This window comes from Cinclus cinclus, chromosome Z (genome assembly GCF_963662255.1).
Source record: "Cinclus cinclus chromosome Z, bCinCin1.1, whole genome shotgun sequence".
Classification (NCBI taxonomy): domain Eukaryota; kingdom Metazoa; phylum Chordata; class Aves; order Passeriformes; family Cinclidae; genus Cinclus; species Cinclus cinclus.
This window is the reverse complement of record NC_085084.1, coordinates 73,391,118-73,410,176: the sequence shown is the minus strand read 5'-3', so window position 1 is coordinate 73,410,176 and position 19,059 is coordinate 73,391,118. Positions and strand designations below refer to the sequence as shown.

The window sequence follows — 19,059 nt, the reverse complement described above, 5'->3', positions numbered from 1 at the left end:
ACACCAATATTTATAAGAATTGAGTTTGGTTTGTTTGTATCTCTTAACCTGTGTTACCATTCTCTACATCTTGCATGCACTGGTTAATTTTCAAGCAAGAAAATCCTTTGATTCCACTCTTGCCTGGAGTGCCATGAAAATAGGTTATCAAGTAAATCACGGCCTCTTCACTGAAGGTCTCAGTCCTTCTTAGACACTAGAAGAATCTTCACGGATACAATTTTAGCACACAAACTCATATGTAAAAAGTTTAAATAAAGTTTTTATATACAGCTATGTTAGATCATCATTTTGTATTGTAGCTTAGTGTAAAAAACGTTTAAATTTGCACTTCATTTCTCTAAGCATTTGAAAAATCTTCTAACTCCTGCTAGTTTCTGCTTATTTCATTGAGCATAAAACAGCTTTCATCCCACTGCAAAAAATAAGAATTACTATTGATTTTTACTGCAGTTATTTTTTTGTTACTTATGTTGCTCTTTTTACTTCCCATAATTTTTTCGTCACCATGTAAGTTTTAGAGAAATACTTTTGTAGTTTAAAATCCTTGTGTATCTCTAGTAATTGTTTTAAAACCAGCATGTATCCTATACAGATGAATGCAGCTTAACATTAAACCATTTTCTGTTTCATCTGCTACAGCTATTGAAGTCAGAAGAGGATGCCTCATATAAACCGGTGAAGAAAGCCTGTACTCAACTTGTTGACAATTTGGTTGAGCACATTCTTAAGTATGAAGAATCTTTATCAGGTAATACTATTTAAAACTCTGCTAAAATCCTTTGAATTTTTTGTGATACTGTTACAGTTGTTGAAATCACTTCATTGCAAAATGTTACTATTCTGGAATTCCTGTTAAAAGCTGCTTATACTAAATCATTGTTCTTAAATGATGAAATTTCAAGTACTGTGTGATAATAAAACCTCCTAATCTTCACTAGCTAACCACAATAGTAGAAATACTTCTAAAATAACTAGTTCAAACTTTCAGATTACTAAAACCAAAACTAACATGGCAAATTTTATTTTCATTTGTATATTCTACATTTGTAATAGTGATCATGGGCTAGTCTAACGCAGCAGTGATGTCTTTGACACATCTTTGCTTCTTTATTCAAGTCTTTTGTGGTCACATATAAATGTTGACATATTATGTTCCCATTTCTAACAAGAACATTCTGTTTTGATCTTTAAGGAGATGCAATGAAAGAGATACTCAAAAAGTGGTTTTTATGGCTTGAACAGTACTTGGTCTTACTATCCTTTTTGTATTTTCTAATCTTTTGCAGATTCTGACAATAAAGGTGTGAATTCTGGTCGCTTGGTTGCTTGCATAACCACTTTGTTCTTATTCAGCAAAATAAGGCCCCAGCTAATGGTCAAACATGCCATGACCATGCAGCCATACCTGACCACTAAATGTAGTGTAAGTAGAGAAAATCAGTCTTTTCCCTAGATAATTGAGCATGAAAATGAACATCTGTCATGTATACTTGATGAAATTTAAGACAGAAAAAGAAAATTTTAATTGTGGAGTTTTTTCATGAGCATCATGGCTTTGGAGGCTACTAGATCCTTTTGAAGATCCCTGTAGCTTTTAAAATGTTCTTCCTCCTCTGCTCTACATCCATATTTTGCAGCCAAATGAAACTGAAACCTGTGCTGCCTCTTTCCCAGTTTTTTTCCCTTCAGGAAATAGTTTCTTAGAACTTTTGTTCCTTTTTGTTTTAGTTTACAGTCACAATCTTAAAAAGTATTAATGTTTAACATATTAATCTTAAGACGAAAGATAAGGTTCCATAAAATAGAGTGATTTAATATATAGAAAATATATGAGAAGAAAAAGTGTTACTTAATCCTCTTCTAGACTTCATTTCTCACTTCTCTAGCTGTAGTGGTCTTGTATTTCCCTGTAAGACATTGTAGAGAGCTCCAACGCTGAAGCCCTCCCCTAGTCAGGTCTCTGAATCCTTGCAGCATTTTGTGCCATTTTGATCTGGTGCCCTGATTGGTCAGAAGGAGTGGGACAGGATCAAGCACCCTTTGTTCAAGGATGATGCCCATTAGTGGGTGGCAACAGTGCCTTTCAATAAATGAACTGCCAGGGCAGAATATGCAGTGATTGTTAACAATTTAGACTGTAGATACAGCCTGTCACTGTCCAGGCATTTTCCACACTCTCTAGGCACATCTGCAACAGGCTCTTAGAGCTGCTTCTGAAAAAACAGTATAGGAAAGACTTATCTAAATATTTACTTGCTGCAGCTCATTTAGTGGGTTGCAGATGTTTTGTTTTGTGTTTACACGTGGCTGAGATGAATCATAGAATTACCACTGATATCTTGAATGTGTCAAATAGCCTGATATTACTAGTCAGGATTTATAATATCCTGATTAGCAAGCTGGATTTTTCAAAAGTCCATTTCTAGCAGTATGTCTCTTTAACAGATGTTTTCCATAGATTTCACACCTAAAATATGTACACAATCATGATAATGCAAACCAGTAGTAGTTTTAAGTGTAATTTCTACACTTGTGCACATTATTACCTTTTGTTTAATGTGCATTAAGTCATAGCACAACTTAATTTTGTTGCTGATACCTGGTTTTCAGGTATTGTGTCTTCTCTAGTGTGCATATCTCAGGAAGAGTTCCTAGATTTCTTGTAATACTACAGAAAATTATGAGACCCAAAGGTTTTCAGGTCTGACACAGCGTTGATAAGAGGTGTAATTATGCTCACCCAGACTTTTTTCCCAGAATGCCTGCAGTAAACAGAACTAGATTTCATACATTTAATGTAATTTAATAACAGATGTAAAATATATAAATATTATTTTAGATGTTTACCAAATATCTTAAATAAGCTGGAGTTTTTAACTGTCAGTTTGTATCAGTAGTATTTATTTTATCCATGGCCAGAAGTGTTAAACAGTATAAATGTTGTTTCAGACCCAGAATGATTTCATGGTGATCTGCAATGTTGCAAAAATCTTAGAGCTTGTAGTGCCACTAATGGAACACCCAAGTGAGACCTTTCTTGCGACTATTGAGGAAGACCTCATGAAACTCATCATCAAATATGGCATGACAGTAAGTTTTCAATTGCTATCATTCTATTGATTCCATTTCACATGACTTTGGTTTAAAGATGGTCTTGTCTTCATTATGAAGTTAATTTTTGAGTAATGAAAAATCACTATACTTGGTTTACCAGGGTTTTCATGTGGCTTTTCTGTATTTTAATGAGTTTGAGTAGGTTTGCAGAGCAATCTAAGGAGAGACTTTACATTATATCTGTTAGATTGTTAATTTTAGTTCAGCACGGCTTTTTCCTTCGCAAGAACCTCAACTTAAACTTTAAGTAGATAATTTATTTGTTCTTTCTTGCTCCTAGGTTGTTCAGCACTGTGTGAGCTGTCTTGGGGCTGTTGTGAACAAGGTCACCCAGAACTATAAATTTGTGTGGGCCTGTTTTAACAGATACTATGGTAAGCAAAATCAAAACAAGAAATTGTCGCTTTTCAGTGTTGAGTACAAGTTTTACCTGAGGGATACACCACAATTAAACACTGTGATAAAAACTTTTATTTTACTGTAGGTGCACTTTCTAAATTAAAAAATCAACACCAAGAAGACCCCAACAGTACAATACTCACTGCCAATAAACCAGCACTCCTTAGATCACTTTTCACTGTTGGAGCACTGTGTCGGCATTTTGATTTTGATCAGGAAGATTTTAAGGGCAACAGCAAGGTAAAATAGCTTTCATTTATTCTCCATGTCTTAGGTATAATGAATGCTTCACTTAAGTTTGAAAGCACGTTATTCCTAGTCCCCCAAAGGTATATATTTTTCTATAATGCATATGATATAGCTTTCTGGTTTTTAAATACCTGATTTTGCAATGACTATGTAGTCGAGTTGTGTATCTCCTTTCATTTCTTATATATATGCTTTCTATAAGGGATTGAAAACATGTGTTTCATCTTCAAATAGCTATTATTTTTGTCTTAATTTGCCCAGGTTAACATTAAGGATAAAGTACTTGAACTGCTGATGTATTTTACAAAGCATTCAGATGAAGAAGTACAGACAAAAGCCATTATTGGTCTTGGTAAGAAATAATAGTTTTTTATTATTCTGATCTAGTAAAAATCCACATGGATCAGTCGGAATTGATGTATTTGTGTAGTCACAGAAGTGTTTGTTTAAAATCAAAAATTACTAACTATTTTGTTTGAGAACTGGTCATACATAGCAAAGCTGTCAAGGGGTTGCTAGTTGCATAAGTCTGCAGCAGCCTGGGTGTTTTTGACAGTGAATGCCTTTTGATGTGTGTGTGTGTGTGTGTGTGTGTGTGTGATGGAGTTGTAGGGGCCAGCAAATTTCCAAGGTAATGAAGATGCTATTTTTTTACTCCACATGCAAATATGTTGTTACTCCAAACCTTGTTTTTCAGTCCAAAAGGTAAAAAAGGATGGAAAAACTTGGAACATTTTAGAGTTGGGAGCAGCCATTCTGCAGGAGTCAAGGGAACTGCTGTTTATAGTAGCTGGATGGCCTTTGTGAGATTAGTGTGGCATCAGTGACTTGCAGTAGAAAATGAACTGCCACTAACTTGGGGACAAAATTGTACATCTGAGAAAATTTTGTATGGGCAGATAGGTCTTGGTGTCTGGAAGACTGCATTTCATGGTTATTTCTTGGTCTGAAATAAATTGTCTCCAAGGCATGAGAGCCTCCATTGTATGATTTAACTGTGGACAAGAACTTGCCTCTTTATGTTGTTGTTTAGGTGACTTTTCAGATAACCTACTCTAATACAGGCTAGGGAGGCCTATGAGGATAAGGATCAAGACTGAATCTTCATTTCATATTCTGCGAGAAACCATTTTAAGACAGTTGAGCAGGATTAATGGCATTGGAGTTGCCCCTGTTACAGGAGCAAGGCTATGGTTCTCTGGACTACTTTCAGTTTTTCTAGACATCATGTCAGTGTACATGACACTTTACTGTAGTCTAGTTAGTTTAATTGCACTCTATAGAATGTCATAGGTGGGGTAGGGTCTGTATTCCTAACCACAAACATGATCACTCTGCTCATGGATATGGAGTATGTCACATTTGCTAGAAATGTTTCTAAATTATTGACTGAACTGTGATCTGTTTTGTCAGTAGTCATTCTTCAGATTTTTTTTCTGCCTATGAGCATATCAATCTTTAATTAAACCTCACTGTTTTTAGTGATATATTGATTTCAGCCAAGTACTGATTCTAAAGATAGCTGTTAGATATATGGAGATGTGGTAGACAGTGCGAATTTCCACCTCAGGCTTAACTGAGCAAAGTTGCCAAATTCATTCAGTGTTTGTGAGCAGCAGCACGGTGAAAGAGACTGGCAAGCTAACTCAATATTTATATATGGCAAAGAGGGTCATGTGAAGAATGTACTTTCCTATCAGCCTGTCTTTAATAGGGACACTCAACAGTTTAGCCTTTACCTCAGGATGTGCCACTGCTGTTGAGGGATTAAGGGATTATGCGTAATCCTAAAGTTAATAATAATGGTTGTGATTCTCTTCCAGAAGTGCACTTGCAAAACAAATTGAGGATATAAACTTGTTAGCAAATGTAGCTAAAATTTTAAGTACTTAACCGTTAACTCAACCAAATTCAGTGGTTACTCTAGAGATTCTGAACAGAGTGAAAACAAAGGTGAGAAGAGAAATGGTATGACAGCATCTCTGAGATGTAGATTCAGTCCTTAAAAAAACATGCTGCAGGTGCCTTTCTTCATCTCCTGTGACAGCCTCTTAGGCCAAGTAAGACTATTTTTTCCCCAGTTAAGTGGGGATGGAAAAAGTAAGGATTTGCCTGAGAACACTGGCATTTTAGAGTTCTCAAAGTGAATGAAGAAAAAGTTTTATGAGTTGTTACAGATACATCCATGTGCTTTTCATTTTTAAAATTAGGCAGAAGAAATGGGTTGCACTTTGCACAGAGACAGGTTACAAACATCAGTATACAGTTGTATAGACTGCACAATCATACCAAATCCTCCAAAGACCACCATAAATTTCTTCTCTTTTCCCTTTCTCTCACCTGCTTCTCTGCTTCCTTGCTTCTTGTTTTGAGACTGAAATGAGATCTGAAACACACTGAGGGCTTGACTTGGACTTAGCCTTTACCTACACTATCTCTTTGTGTGTATGGAGCCTGTTTTAAAAACTTGACTCAATAGTCCTCCTATTACAGCTATTTTTGTGTTTCGTTCTTGCATAATTTTGCTTTCATTTTTCCACTCATTTTTCTTTCATGTTCTGTTTTTACTGTGTGCCCATTTAAAATTTGAATTTTTTGTGGTCACGAAAAATGCATTTAATGTCTGCTTTTCCTAAACAGTTTTAAAAACAATTAAGTAGTTAAAATAAATTAAATTAAGATGTAAGTTCCCATTACTGTTTTTTTTAAGATACTCCATAAGAATTTGACAGCAACACTTCTAAATCAACATACATTATCTAAAGTGGTATATACTGCCAGTAATTTAGAAAAGTTTTTGTTAAATACAATCTTAAGAATAGCCAGTTCATAAACAAGGGTAAGACTACAGATAAGAACTGTTCTTAGTTCTTAGTAACTGTTCTTAGTAGTGTGTGTCTTTCAAAACACATAGTCTTGGGAATATTTCAGATTATCTTCAAGAGAAGACTACAAGAGGTATATGAATAATGACAGCAAGAGGTATAAATTTTACTGTGTTCCTGGTAACTGTTTTTTCTATTATTATATTAAATACTCATGGTATTTATCATTTTTTCTGCATTTTCTCTGCATCCATATGAGTCACATTTTACAGTTGCAGCAAAATGTTTGTCTCTAGGTGTATTCGAAAAAAAAAAGCTGATAACTTTTGGTAATGTTCCTTTCTTGTTCTTATGATAGCTCCTAGTCATTGAGATGCAGGCCACTACACTGGACCTGGTTCCAGATTTGTATAACTTTCTGTGCAGCTGCCCTAGGTCAGCATTGCATTTTATCCATCAAACAGAGTCATGGTTAATACAACTGTCATGGCTATCAGAATTCCTTGTAAGCGACAGATGGTATCCACGTGGAAGTGCAGTACTGTTTGGACTAGAAAAAGCTATGCTTCTGGGAGGAGATAAATTTCATATCTTTCTTCTGAAGAAATTAAAAAGCAGAAATACAAATTCTAGATTATAATAATGAGAACCATTTCCTCTTTTCTCCACTCTTAGGATTTGCATTTATTCAGCACCCAAGTTTAATGTTTGAACAAGAAGTGAAGACTCTGTACAACAGCATTCTTTCAGATAAGAACTGTTCAGTAAACTTAAAAATCCAGGTGTTAAAAAACCTCCAGACCTACTTGCAGGAGGAGGATACACGTATGCAGCAGGCAGACAGAGACTGTAAGTGCTGAGTTCTTCTGTGCTCGTGAGCCTTGCAAAACTACACTTTGTTGCATAGTTACTATGTATCTGTGCTGGGTCACTTAAAATTGTAAACAGATCAGTAGTATTGTTCCAGGAGTATTTCAGAATTATTTAAAAAGAGGTGTATGCATAGATGTATTATTTACTTCCAATATGTATAAATACTGGAAGCAATCCAGAATTCATAACTGTTGTAATCACAGTAATAGTATTACTGTGAAAACCACTAATTTTAATTGGAAGACAAAAAATCCCAAGTGCAACATTTTTTAATATACTTCATTAAGGAATTAAGACTTGAAATAAATTTTTTAATATATATATACACTAGATTGATCTGTGTTTCATGAGATCATAAACCCATTCAAAGACAGCTGAAATGTGTATTTATTATGACATTAGAGACCAGCATATATATAACAAGTGATGGCAAAATAAGTGGTTATACTGTGATGTGTATGCTATTGCTTTTGTCCTTTTTACAGGGAAAAAAGTAGCAAAACAGGAAGACCTGAAAGAAATGGGTGATATTTCCTCAGGGATGAGTAGTTCCATCATGCAGCTATATCTCAAACAGGTCCTTGAGGCTTTCTTTCATAACCAGTCCAGTGTACGCCACTTTGCTCTAAATGTCATTGCACTGACATTAAACCAAGGTCTCATCCATCCTGTTCAGGTATGATAGGCTTTTGCGGCGGGACTTCCTTTTACTCATCTTTTTAGAGGCTTTCACACTTGCGATGTAATTTTCCAGGTCTTCTCTTCTATTTGTGTTACAGTAGTTTCTTACTGTAGCAAGAGGCCTTTACAAAAGGCATAATTTGAAATCTGCTTTGTTTTGTTAGCCCACAAGATTCCAAATGCTTCATTATCTATTTTTGGATTAAGTTGCAAAAGCTCAGGCAGTACCTAAAGAGTATGTAGATAGGGAGCATATTTCGGTTACAACTTGAGGTATATGCCAAAATGTTTTCCTTATTTAGTTCTTTATCTGGTGTTAGCTTGCTTCTACCTCAGCCTCTATATCCTTCAAACATTATGAAATTCAACAGTGTCAGAACTTCAGTCATCATCTCCATAATTCTTTGCTTACATACTGTTTTGTAATTAATTTTGATGCTGCAACTACTGCATATGTTCAGTCATAAGTGGTTTTTTTCGGATTTTTTAAAATGCAGTTTTCTGTGTTTTAAATTGACTTTAGAGTTTGAGAAAAAGGGAAATACCTCACAATTTAGTTAGAAAGCTGGTATCTCATAGTATTTTGTTCTATTTACTTGAAAAAAGGGTAGTAAGTTGCACAGACCTTCCTATTCTAATTTCTGCAGTAGAAACAAAGAACAAAGACTGAAAAAGAGGAGGTACAATGCCTCTGAATAACCATTTCATTTGTTTTTCAAGTGTGTGCCATACTTAATTGCTATGGGCACAGATCCAGAGCCCTCTATGCGAAATAAAGCTGACCAACAGTTGGTGGAAATAGACAAAAAATACGCTGGATTCATTCACGTAAGTAATTCTAATTTAACATTTTACAAAACACAGTTATGTTCTTTAGTCGTTTAACACTTGAATATTTGTCAGCTCCAGAAAAAGAGTATAAAGTAAAAGAATAAGCAATAACTGTAAGTAGTTGTGAAGATTACTCCCTGTTTGGAGATTTCTGTTCTGAGAAACAGAAAGAATAATATAATTTGAAGTGTCTCTTCCAGTCAAAAATTTCCTTTAATTTATGAATCACAGTAATATTTTCTAAATAGTACTTTAGAGCCTTTATTTGATAAGAGGTAAGGACAAGTGTTTTGTAATGTTCAGCAGTGATTTTGCTGTATCAGTGGACTAGAAAAGAAAACACCATCTAACAGTCAATAACACTCCTTACATTAGAGTGTGCAAGGCACCAAGGCTTTATAAACTAATCTAAGCAGAATCAGCATAGGAAACTGTTTACATATGATGAATCTTGCTGAAAGGAAAAACTAAGGGCTGTGTGAAGATGTGGAGTTGTGGCATAGTACCAGTTCTGCTTAAGATCTGAAATTAAGCTTCAGCATTCTCCTTATTTAGGAAGATCCCAGTCTAGGTTCAGTGTGTGTACTGTGTTGTAAGACCTCTTGCATGTTATTCCTTGTATTCCACAGCATTTGAAGCATTGCAGTGTTGATGACATCCAAAAAGATAACTCATCTATTAAGTGAAGGCTAGCAGCTGGAATTTGCTGGTTTAGGCAGCAATACATATATATGTCTATGTGTATATACACACAGACGTGTATAGACACACATCACCTCTGCTGAACAGCAGCAGAGGTGATATGTGGACAGTAGGCTATGCAACCTAACTAGAGATTCAGTTTCTTCTGGAACTAGACCAAGACCATTGAAGTGAGTAAAATCAACTCAGAAGTATTGGATATGTGAAAAAAACACAACCGAACACTGATTTTCTATTTGTTGGTCCTATCATACTTATATGGATTCAGTTACTGGTTGCACTGCAGGGGATACCAAGCATATACATGTGGTAAAATATTCTGTTCACATATGAAAACATTTAAGTGCTCCTGAAAATGGTTTAAATTTAAATACCTGGCTATAGTGAGTAAACAGACTAGCTGCATGGTCCTAGCAGAATTTATAGTCAAAGCAGTTCACAAGACATTCCTTATCTCTGCCACAATTCTGTTTGACAGCTCAAATCTGTTTGCCACCTCAAAAGGTAGTATTGCCTCAGTGCATGTTTTAAGTTTCAGATGAGCATCCTTTTAAAAAGATTTTGTTTCACTGCTTTGGAAGCAACGTTTTGAATAAAAGTAAATATATTTTCATTTCAGATGAAAGCAGTGGCTGGTATGAAGATGTCTTATCAAGTACAACAGGCAATTAATACCTGCCCAAAAGATCCTGTGAGAGGTTTTAGACATGATGAATCATCCAGTGCACTGTGTTCACACCTCTACTCCATGATTCGAGGGAATCGTCAACACAGACGAGCCTTTCTAATTTCTTTACTCAACCTCTTTGATGATACTGCAGTAAGCACCACATTTCCTTCACTTAAAAAGAAGTTAAAATGGAGCCTTACAAGCCTAAGTTCTTTTATTATGTATTTTTATGACATAACTATTGATAGCTTTGTCCGCAGTGTACCTTTTAAAATTTCTAATAGAAGGTATTTATCTGTGTAATAGAATGCATGTTGCATCACTCTGTACCTTTTTATACTCAGTTTGGACTGATCAGAAATAATGTATCTTCAGCTATGACTAAATTTTGCATGTATAGGTGTTTTTAAGAGTGGGTTTGGGGCCTATATAGAATAAAAATTGTTACCATGTTTTTTGCTCTAGACTGTTAAGAACACTGTGGAAGTCTGTGAATCCAGGATATTTCTATATGTATTTATGTGTAATTTTTTCTTTGACTTCCAGAAAACAGAGGTGAATATGCTTTTGTACATAGCAGACAATCTAGCCTGTTTTCCTTACCAAACACAGGAAGAGCCACTGTTTATAATGCATCATATAGACATTACACTATCAGTTTCTGGTAGCAACCTACTACAGTCATTTAAAGAGGTATGTGCATTTGTATTTTAGTATCTCTATGATGGTGGAAACATATAAGCTTCTCTATAAAGTGGTCAATTTTTTAGTGAATGCAGCACCATTATTATTGTGTGATCCAGTTGCATTACTTGGCATGTAAACAATAGTCCAAAAACAAGCAACACTGTCTGTTCTGACCTGTATCTGGTAAACATTAGTCAAAAAGTCTACTTATTTTGCTGCTTATATTATTAAAAAAAGAATTAATTTTGAGATCAAATCTGTATAATTTCCCAATATGGCTGAACAACAGTTAATTGTACGCATCTGAAAGCACAAGAACCTAGAATCATCATGGAATACTAATTTGTTGTGGTTGTTCATAAAATTTTAATAATAAAATTCAGTTGGTAGTTTATTTTGTTGTTAAGTAGCTGATGGCAGTTGCATTTGTGTTGCCTGAGATATTTAAAATACATTATTTGTTGCAAGAGAGGAGTGGGCAATATTTCTTAAGGCAGCACATAAGAACCTGGATCATTACAGAGTACCTGTTGTTATGCCAACACACAAGCCTGTAAGTGAGAGGCCTCTGCTTCTTAATGACTTCAGACTTAAGTCTTCCTTTCCTGAATGGCTATTACAGCAGAAGGTACAAATTGTCAGGAAGCAAACCAGTTTCTAGAGTGTCCAGTTTGACTAATAAATACAAGTCAGAGTTGATGACTGGAAGTTCACTGCCTGAAAAGTACTGTGCTATAAACTCCGACCCTACCAAACTTGATTTTTAATCTGCTAGAAAGAGACAATATATTCATCAGGTTGAGAACCAGTGTGTAGCACCCAGCACCCAAAAAGGATAAGATCCTGCTTAGGTCTGTGTCCTGAAAAATCATACTATGTGCAGTAATAATGCATATGTGAAATTCTGTAGATCTACAAGCAATCATAGAACTAATCATAGAATCATAAAATGGCTAGGGTTGGAAGGGACCTTAAAGATCACCTTGTTCCAACCCTCCATTATGGCAGGGACTTTCCACTAGACCAGATTGCTCAGACCCCCACCCATCCATAAGGCAGCAGATGATTATTAATCATTATTAATTCATTATTAATATGATCACTTTGGTCAGCAGTATAATTCGTGTCATAGAATTTTAAGAGACAAGTATTTAAAACCAGCTTGGATACGAAAGCATATGTTCAAATCTCCATGAAACACAGAAATTATATTCAGGTGAAAGACAAGCAGAATTTTCTTCCTGATTTATTGTGTTTGGCCATCTACTGTATTTTGCTGAGACTGCTAATGAACTTCAGCAGTCTTTTAATGAGAATATACCAGGGGCATGCTTGTTGCTTCACTTCCTTCTGTCTGCACCTTGCAAGAAAACCAGGGTTTTGGATAAATTTTTCATTATCTTTTTGCCATAGATAATTTTAAGACTACCAAGTTATCAATTAATAATATTGTTCAGGGAATTCTGTCTAATTTAAGCTAGTAACAATTTTGGACAGATTATTTTAGAAACACGCATAATATTTGCTTACCCTAATTTTGGAATGTTTGTTAACTTCTCCATCTTGCAGTCTATGGTGAAAGACAAAAAAAAGGAAAGGAAGCCTTCATCGGATGAGGAGACTGAGAGTGACAGTAACAGTGGTAGCGGGAGTGAAAGTGAGGAGGAAGCTTCTAAGCCTCGGAGGTTACGGAAACGAGTGGACTCTGACTCAGATTCTGATGAAGAAAATGATATAAATGCAGTGATGAAGTGTTTACCTGAAAATTCAGCTCCTTTAATTGAATTTGCTAATGTCTCCCAAGGCATATTATTACTTCTGATGTTGAAACAGCATCTAAAGAACCTCTGTGGATTCTCTGATAGGTAAGGCTATTTAGATAATAGGACACTTGTTATGCAGTGAGTTGTTTGGAAGCTTTTTCATTTATTTGAGTTGATTGTAAGCGCTTGTTTAAGCAGTACATCTGTGTAACAAAGAAAAAAAATATTAAGTTGAACTTTGGCTTAAAAAAACCCAGTTATTTAATTTCTGACCAGGGTATCTATTGTATATGGAATGGTTCAAAGATAAATACTTATATTGGAGACTTAAAAAATTGTTTGTTCAAATTAATCTGGACTCTCCTTAAAAGGTCTTTTCTATTTTCTTTAAACAGTAAAATTCAAAAATATTCTCCATCTGAATCTGCAAAAGTTTATGATAAAGCTATAAACAGGAAGACGGGAGTGCATTTCCATCCTAAACAAACTCTGGATTTTCTGCGGAGTGATATGGCTAATTCCAAGATCACAGAAGAGGTGAAGAGGAGTATAGTAAAACAGTACTTAGATGTAAGTAAAATTGCTTTGCAGAAAGTCTGAAATCCTTTAACACAGTATAAACTTGAAAGTACATTTCAAAATGTTAAGTTCTTGGTTATCTTATGTGACATGTTGATCTTCCTTTCAGGATGTTTAGCAGGACTGTATCTCAAAGGTTTCTAATAAGTTTAAGCTCAATTATAATTAATTTCAGCTAAAGAATATTCATCTTTATGAATGGTATGGATGGTATCCATCTCGTATACCTCTCCCATGTTACTTGTTCACTTTATTCCTGACTCTTTCCTTCATGGGAACAGAGAGAGGATGTGTCTTATTAACTGTCCCTCACCCTGCACCAGTAACAGTTAGAGAAAACTTGCCATTTAGAAAACACAGGAAGAAAGCTTTTGTGTATCTACCAAAAAAAAATCAGTTGAACAGCTGTCTGCTATTTGTTTTACCCTGTTTCTTTATGCTGCTACTTGTTTCTAGCATAATGTAGCATGATGTAAATGTCCATGTTTAAAGTTGCAATGTGAACTGATCTTTCTTGTTCTAATAGTTCAAGCTCCTTATGGAACATTTGGATCCTGATGAAGAGGAAGAAGATGGAGAGGTGTCAGCTAGCACAAATGCTCGGAACAAAGCAATTACCTCGCTGCTTGGAGGAGGCAGCCCTAAAAACAATGCAGCTGAGACAGAGGACGATGAAAGTGATGGGGAGGATAGAGGAGGAGGCACTTCAGGGGTGAGGCGGAGGAGGAGTCAACGTATTTCGCAGCGTATTACGTAAAATGATTTTTATGTGCTTATAAATGTCAGTTTATTATATTAAATGTACACCAAGTAATGTAATCCACATGAAAAGAAAAGCATTTTGTAGATAGAGATTCTCTACTTAACCGTTTATACAACTTTTGTAGAAAGTTTAACAGAAAAGACAATAAAAAAAACAAACTAGAAAATGAGATTTATCCCGTATAAAAACTTATTAATTTTCCTTTGGAATGTACTGTGTGTTATCCTTTTTATTGTTGCCAAGTTTTTATGTAGCTTTATGATTCATGTGTATATATAATTTTATATATCAATAAGAGATAAAGACACGGGTACAAATTAAGAGTATGTGGTTTTACAAGGATATGTTAACCCCTTGGCGCTGGCGGTCGCGGTGCGTCTCATTGCCGGCAATGGAATGTGTGCCGGGGAATCCCAACTCCCGGCGTCAAGGGATTAAAAGCAATAAAAGCAATAATTTCACTAAAGTTCTTTTGTGTAACACTTGGTCTTTTTTCCCCCCAATGTTTTAGTCATTGAGAAGGTCAAAACGAAATTCAGACTCTACGGAGTTGGCAGCACAGATGAATGAAAGTGTTGATGTCATGGATGTCATCGCTATTTGCTGTCCAAAGTACAAAGACCGACCACAAATTGCAAGAGTAGTACAGAAAACCAGCAATGGCTTCAGTGTTCAGTGGATGGCAGGCTCCTACAGTGGCTCCTGGACTGAGGCTAAGCGCCGTGATGGCCGCAAACTGGTGCCTTGGGTAGACACTATTAAAGAGTCAGACATTATTTACAAAAAAATTGCTCTAACGAGTGCTAATAAGCTGACTAATAAAGTTGTGCAGACTTTACGATCGCTGTATGCCGCCAAGGATGGAACTTCCAGCTAATGAATTTGTACATGCAGCCAAATTTACAGGAATTGAAATAACAGAAAAACTTGAAATATCAACTTTCTGGCAAAAAAAAATCAGTTAAATGAAGAGTAAGAATGGAACCTGGGACGCGGGGAAAAAAGAAGGAAATGTTTGGTAAACATTTTTGTGGGAGCTTCCTTCGCTGTTGTGCAGCAGAAACTTCTCAGTTCATTTTTACTCCCACTGTATTATAGTTTAACAAAAAAATTGTTTATATCTTGAAAAAAAAACCTTTCTGTTTAAAAAAAATAAACAAGTGAATGTTGGAAATTAGTCTGTTAATGTTCTTAATAAAGTGTTCTTGGAGTTTAACCTAGCAGCGGATGGCTTTCTTTAGCTTAGCCCAGTTTCCAGGAAAGCATTGTTTTTCCAGGCTGTAAAGTGGCAGAATCTCCTGGATATATAATTTATTCTGTTGAAGAAAAAAAAAAAAAGGAAAAAAAAAGCATGCAGTATCTATGACCTATCTGCAGGAGGAGTTTTTGTAAATGTAGATTTTGATGTATTAGGTCACCCTGAAATAATACAAGAAAAGGGATCCCCAGCAAATCTGGTGGAACGAATACTGCAATAAATTTTTTTACTTCTCTTTGTTACTTGTCTGTTTCCATTTGAATTTCTTATTGTAAAGATCTGTTTAAATCCATTTATATTATTTTGCAGTCTTTTATGTAAAATTTCCTATATCAGTGGTTTTCAAAACAAGACATAAAATATTGTTTATACAGTTTGTATAGGCTGACTTCTGAATAATTGGTATCTTTTTATTTTTATCCCTAAAAGGGTGTAAACACAAGTTAACTCCAGGGTTTTATTGTATCCTGCAATATTTAGTATTAACTATATGATTTAGCACTGTGCCAAACACATTTTCAAGAGTACATTTTGATATAAAAAGAAACTGTAGTTTATTCCTTGTATGCTTCAATTTCTTTCTAATGCTGTCCAAGTGGTAATTTATGATAGTTCAGATCTGGGGAAAGCTGAATTACTCCTCTGCTTGGGCAAACTGGCCATGTATGCATTTCTCTGGGTTAATATAGAGAGGCTTGTGTCACGAGGAGCTAGTGGCTAAGGAGTGGATGGGTATGAGTCTGGGCAATTATACTACATTCCTTCACAAATGATTTTTTTTAAAAAAAAATGTTTGTATATTGGACTAATTTTTTTACTAATTGAAAGATGTTTTCACATTTTGTAAATTGATAAAATGCTATTGAAATCTTGCAGAAGCATTTGCTTCAACTGCCTTGCCAGTACCATTCATAAGCTGTTTGTCTTCCTAGAAAACAAGAAAAGCGGCATATTTTCAAACAGGAAAAAAACTAAAAACAGCCAAACTTTTTGGGAGTCTATTAAACCCTGCTGTCTTTTCAAATGTATTTATCAAAAAACATGTGTTCCTCAACATAATTATTTTTTCAATTGTGTTTTGTTTCTTTAAAATATTTAATATATTGTAGGGGGCTGTTTTTATGAAACTGACTTGCAGAATTCTGATACATTATTCAATTTGTGAGGAATAGTAACAGTACTCCAAAATATTGATATGTAAAGAAACCCAAACAACACATTAAACAAATTATTAGTAACTCCTCAGAATCCAGTTAGTAGATTGTTGGGGAATGCCTTTTTGCTGTTTCACCACTGGAATTTTTCTGAACAGAAATGTTTTAGTGCATCTGTCTTTGATAGTGTTGATAGTGTTCTCTTCACCATACAAAAAGCCACCTCTTGGGCTAAGTTCAGATTGTTAAAGGAGGGAGAAGTAGAAGCAGCAGGGCTCAGTCCTCTGCAGCTCTGGAAGTAGAACATTTTTGTAGCAAACAATGAAAGACTATATTTCTCAGAGCCAAGTGCAGCATTTATACTGGCAAACTCATACTTGGAGACTAGAGGGGTTATGTGGCATGTCAGATATTACTGATAAGCAGAGTTGAAAATACTTCACCAAGAAACTCCCAAGTGATAAACCCAAGGATTTCATACACTTAGAGTTTAAAATTGACTGTTAGTAATTTTTGATGCAATTGTATTAAAGCATCTTATTTTTAATAGGTAATACAGATATTTCCTTGTTCATTTCATGTGGCTTTTCCAGTAGCAAAGATGGGGGATTATTTCAATTTGCTTGGTATTTATTGGAATAAAATTATCAGAAAGAAGTTATAATTAAACAATATAAACCTGAAGTCTAAAATTTTCTTAGTTGAGAGGATTTAGACCATTGCTATATTGTATGATATGCCACTGGCATACATGCTCCTTGATGGGATGCGACGGATGTTATATAATTTACAGTTATAAAGTTGATTATAGATTATTAAATAAATTGAATATGATTCTTACAAGTTAAGAGTTGAATTTTACCCTCCCAAAGTACGCAGAGTAATACCTAGTCCAGTTTTTCCAAAAACAAAGTTACCTGCTGTGAGAGGAAAAGGCAGCAGTGCCCCATTTTGGGAAACAAACTCTTGTTTGCTGAGTGTGACTCAGGCTGGTGGTTCTCTGCCACATGGAGTCGAGGGCCCAGTCTTGACACCAGTGGCATCAGTGCAGGGCTCAAACTGAGTAGCAACTGCAGTTTTTCCAACATCAACCACATCAGTAGCAACAGCACAAGCCACAATAAGAATTTTTCTACATAAGAAAGTGTTTTGGTTTTTGTTTGGTTTTTAAGTGCTGCAGTGCAGTGATTGATACAGTAACACAATTTTACTCCTTTGTATTGACATAACTTTGTAGTATTTTTTCACTGTATGGCTATAGATTTTTACATATATAAGATTATTGAATTTTTTATTCTTCCTGCTTTCTCCCTTTGAGTACAGGACCTGTACGTGGAACTTGTTGCAGTAGCTTACCTAACAAAGGGGTATTATCAAGCTTTTAGAATTAACACTAGCCATACTGAACTTTTTAAGAAAACACAGACACTTCCACAATCTAAAAAAGAATGGAATTATTATTTTTAATCTTCCACTTCAGTACTGTAAAATTGCAGAATAATGCTTGAATATTTTCAAGATCACAATAGTTTTTGAGAGAACTGTAACTATAAATATTTTTTTAAATGATTCAGTAACATCCTTTTGTATTTTTGAGGTTCTTTATTGCTTATATTAACAACTCTTAGTGTGTACAAAGTAGGCATGGGAAATATTCAGCGTAAATATTTTAGTGAGGCGTGGCCATTAAAAAAAAGTGCTATTTAAATTTTTTAAATTTGAGTCAAACTTTAGCCTTTGTTTTGCTGTTGTGATGTCACTAGTAAGAATATTGTTACTGTGGAATAATTAGGATCTGATGGACAGTAGCTCTAACATGAAATACCTTGCAGCCCTAAAAGAGTTCTTAAATGTGTTTGTGGCTCATGTCAAAAAAAAAGTTTTTAAACATGTCTGGCTCATCTGGTTAGCAGCAGGACACTCTGCCACATGCACGTATTAATGATATTCCAGGGAAACAAATGGATGAGTTCAGCTGATCCTTTGCTTTGATTCCAGGCGGAACAATGATGCTGAATTCAGAAAAACACATTTCCTATGCTTTCCTGTGTCCCACACTCCTGAAATCTCATGCCCTACACATAGCAGGAGTGCAAGCCACAATTCCTGTATCCTAGTGTTCCTCCACTCACCAAAGAGCCACACCATGATCGTATGAGCATTTCCACATCCTTCAGAGGATTTGTCATCTTATCATTGGAGTTCTGAGTTGTAATGACTGAGTTCTTAATGTAAGTAGCAAGTTTTTAGATTTCATGGTTCCTTGACTAAATATTAAAGTGTTTTTGTTATATACAAATAAGTTCATAGTATTTTCATATTTCATTTCTTTAAAATAAATGCTTTAAGAGTTCAGTTTGGATCCTTCCAAAATGGAAACTTCCAAGTTTTTAATGCTAGAATGTGCATACACTTTGCTGATCCCTTTTCACTATGCTCACAGTGCTCAAATTATGCCTGGGCACCTGTAAATCATCGAGGGAATGCATCTTTTAAATTATTTTGGGA

The 19,059-nt window shown here is 35.2% G+C and overlaps 1 protein-coding gene across 7 annotated transcripts in view; it reads left to right on the top strand.

Moving 5' to 3' along the window:
- The window catches only part of NIPBL (NIPBL cohesin loading factor), a 133,833-nt gene extending 117,879 nt beyond the window's left edge, over positions 1-15,954 (top strand). For 6 of the 7 annotated variants that reach the window (XM_062512907.1, XM_062512903.1, XM_062512905.1 and 3 more), the window contains 15 exons: positions 643-751; positions 1,290-1,426; positions 2,953-3,093; positions 3,398-3,491; positions 3,602-3,756; positions 4,027-4,117; positions 7,266-7,439; positions 7,949-8,139; positions 8,865-8,972; positions 10,297-10,497; positions 10,894-11,040; positions 12,604-12,899; positions 13,193-13,367; positions 13,903-14,088; positions 14,651-15,954. In XM_062512907.1, coding sequence (XP_062368891.1) covers positions 643-751; positions 1,290-1,426; positions 2,953-3,093; positions 3,398-3,491; positions 3,602-3,756; positions 4,027-4,117; positions 7,266-7,439; positions 7,949-8,139; positions 8,865-8,972; positions 10,297-10,497; positions 10,894-11,040; positions 12,604-12,899; positions 13,193-13,367; positions 13,903-14,088; positions 14,651-15,016 — 2,571 coding nt within the window. In that variant the 3' untranslated portion in view covers positions 15,017-15,954. Of the gene's footprint in view, positions 1-642; positions 752-1,289; positions 1,427-2,952; positions 3,094-3,397; positions 3,492-3,601; positions 3,757-4,026; positions 4,118-7,265; positions 7,440-7,948; positions 8,140-8,864; positions 8,973-10,296; positions 10,498-10,893; positions 11,041-12,603; positions 12,900-13,192; positions 13,368-13,902; positions 14,130-14,650 lie in introns of all 7 variants that reach the window. The other variant, XM_062512902.1, reaches the window with a different exon arrangement.
- The last annotated feature ends 3,105 nt before the right edge of the window (positions 15,955-19,059 follow it).